Source organism: Saccostrea cucullata, unplaced genomic scaffold, assembly GCF_032062105.1.
Source record: "Saccostrea cucullata isolate Sc308-1 unplaced genomic scaffold, CSIRO_AGI_Scuc_v1 ctg891, whole genome shotgun sequence".
Lineage (NCBI taxonomy): Eukaryota > Metazoa > Mollusca > Bivalvia > Ostreida > Ostreidae > Saccostrea > Saccostrea cuccullata.
The window spans coordinates 31036-33810 of NW_026919394.1; the positions used below are offsets into that span (position 1 = coordinate 31036).

Genomic DNA, 2775 nt, shown 5'->3' on the forward strand with positions numbered 1-2775 from the left:
TCTTTAGTGTGCAGTGTAGAGAGAGTTCTTGTCACAAATTGGTATATCAATCAGTGTAATGTTTTAGCGGTGATCTTTAACACAATTGATATATTCACATTTATTTATTTGTGCATTCGAGAATCAAAATGAACACACCCGGAGAAACATTATCATGCGAGAACGGAGCTTGTGCTCTTTATTAAAAAAAGGTTGAACGTTTGAACGGGATTGATCAGTTTGTTAAACTCCATATACATCATTGAGCATGGACTGACAATATTGGTGATTTGGTTTTGCTTTTATAATTCCTGCAAGATTCTGAAAACGATTTCCTAATTTATTTCATTTCCATGTGGAATGCTATAAGTCATTATATCATACGGAATATTTAAAAAATTAATAATAAACTTCAAATCCGTCTCTATACCCCTTTAACCTTGATAAGTGGCTTTAAAAATTAAGACCGGGTTTGAGGTACAGTAAATTAATAATACATATTCAGGTGTCGTGAGACGGTGAGTTGAATTCACTGACCTTTCCAAGATATGGCTACATCTAACAGTCCTCGGCATAAAGGTGATGTATCGACGTGTTCAGTTTGCTTTGAACGGTTCAAAAATCCGCGTTATTTGCCATGCTTACATTCTTTTTGTCATTCCTGCCTGGAGTCTTACATAATTTCTTCCTGCATATCAAAGAACGCCCCGGTAGGATTCCGTTGTCCATTATGTAGAGAATTTGTCGCTGCCCCTGGAACATTTAGCTCACCAGAGAAATGGGCCAAACAATTACCACTCAATGAATCTCTGATAAAATATCTAAAAAATGATAATATTGTGGAAGATCAGAGTATATGCGAGGCATGCAATAGGGTCCAGGAAGATCAACCTGCGTCTTATTGGTGTAAGACTTGTATGGAGTTTTTATGCGATATGTGTACAAAATATCACAGGAAAAACATGATGACACAAGAACACAGACTGGCTCCGCTTAATGAAGTCAGGTCTTCAGGGTCCGCAATGATAGCCGAAAATGTCTGTGTGAAACATAAAGGGGAGATAATGATGTACTGTTTTGACCACCAGGAGGCGTGCTGCACCACTTGCGTCAGTTTCGAACATAGAAAATGTCAAAAAGTGGAATCTATTGATAAATGCCTAACCGCACTACAAGAGGACGGTGCAATCGAGAAATTGATAACAGAAATCGACCGACTTTCTCTAAAGCTCGAAAGCATCGCCAAAGAAGAAGAAAATAATATCTCTCAGATTGACCTACAAACCCAAAGAATAACGAAGACTATCGAAGAAATACAGCAAGAAATTGTAGATCATCTGGAGGTACTGAAAAACACCCACACAAGAGAGCTTTCAAAGATTACCAAAGAGAGAAAGGATAAGCTGAATTCTTCCCTGGACTCCATAATGGAAAAGAAACTCTACATGGAACATTGTAAACAAGTGATCTCTCGGGTCAAGGACAACGGATCAGATTTGACTTACGTCACTAAATTTTATGAAGTGAAGCGTAAAATTGATGAGATCAAAAAGACAAATATCAACAAGATATCATTTGATATACAAGAAAAAATTTCACCGAAAGTGAAGGAAATGAAATCTATTTCAAAACTCTCAGAACTCTCCGTATTCCAGAAATCGTGCTCTATGGAATTCGGTTTTGACGTCACAACAGCAGAGATGACTTTAGAGGCAGAGTTTACGGTGGACAACGGGTGGATATACGGAGGAAGTTTCCTACCAAGTGGAGGAATACTACTGGCGGATTATCCTAATTTCCGCTTCATTTATCTGGACTGCGTTGGCAAGAACATACTTCAAGGAAAATTAGTTGGGCCAAAACCAAGAGATATTATAATTCAGGGTTCCGATATCTTGATTGCACTTGAAGGGCTGAACGCGCTACAGAAAGTTTCCGTTGGAAAATTCAGTTTGGGTTCAACTATACCAACTGGTGAGGCATGCTTGGGAGTTGCGAAATTCCACGAACATATATACGTAACACGGCCAACGTCTATTATCAAATTGGACAAGCAAGGAAATATCCTTAAGACCTACCCAACCCGGAAGTGGACCTATTCTGTTACAGTAACGGAAATGGGAAACATCATCCACTGCCATTATGGTGGTAATTCCGTGACAGCCATGAGAGATGATGGAAACACGTTATGGGTGTATAAACACCCTCAGCTGATAGGTCCCGTCTGTGTGTCGGTGGATTTCCTGGATGATATTTACGTGGCCGGGGAACAATCCAACAACATCCATATTCTATCCCCCAAAGGGAGGGTACTCCGGATTATACCCGACATCCCTAAACCGTTTTGTATCAAGTTTAAGGAGGGGAGCCTGGCTTTCTTTGTGGTCACCAATGGTAACTGTGTGAAAGTTTACGAATTTAAAAGTAAATGATGTATCGAGGACCATCTTAAATGTAAACAGCATACATGCAGGGTGTATTTGAAACCTTTTTGTGTATAATTTATGTACATTCTCAAGTTTGCTTTTCTTTTCATTTAATTCACTCATTGCTTTGGCTTCATTTTACGCGATTATGGAAATTTCTGCTAGTTAATATATTAGTATTCAATAACTGTATTTTTGTTTGTTTGAAAATATTAAAAACAAACAGGTGGCAATCTTTGCTGTTTATTCACTTAAGTCACACAACACAACAGTGCGTGCTTAAAGAAGTATGAAATGTGAGGTCATTGTGGGGGATGTATTTTTATTTTCTATTATTATTAGAATTGGACGGGTGCTCATTTAAAGTCTT

At 38.3% G+C, this 2775-nt stretch overlaps 1 protein-coding gene across 1 annotated transcript; it reads left to right on the forward strand.

Moving 5' to 3' along the window:
* The first annotated feature begins 467 nt into the window (after positions 1 to 467).
* On the forward strand, positions 468 to 2446 carry LOC134230568 (E3 ubiquitin-protein ligase TRIM45-like). Its single transcript, XM_062712398.1, has one exon. It carries the CDS (start codon positions 528 to 530, stop codon positions 2409 to 2411), a length of 1884 nt encoding a protein of 627 aa, XP_062568382.1. The 5' UTR covers positions 468 to 527; the 3' UTR covers positions 2412 to 2446.
* Positions 2447 to 2775: the final 329 nt, after the last annotated feature.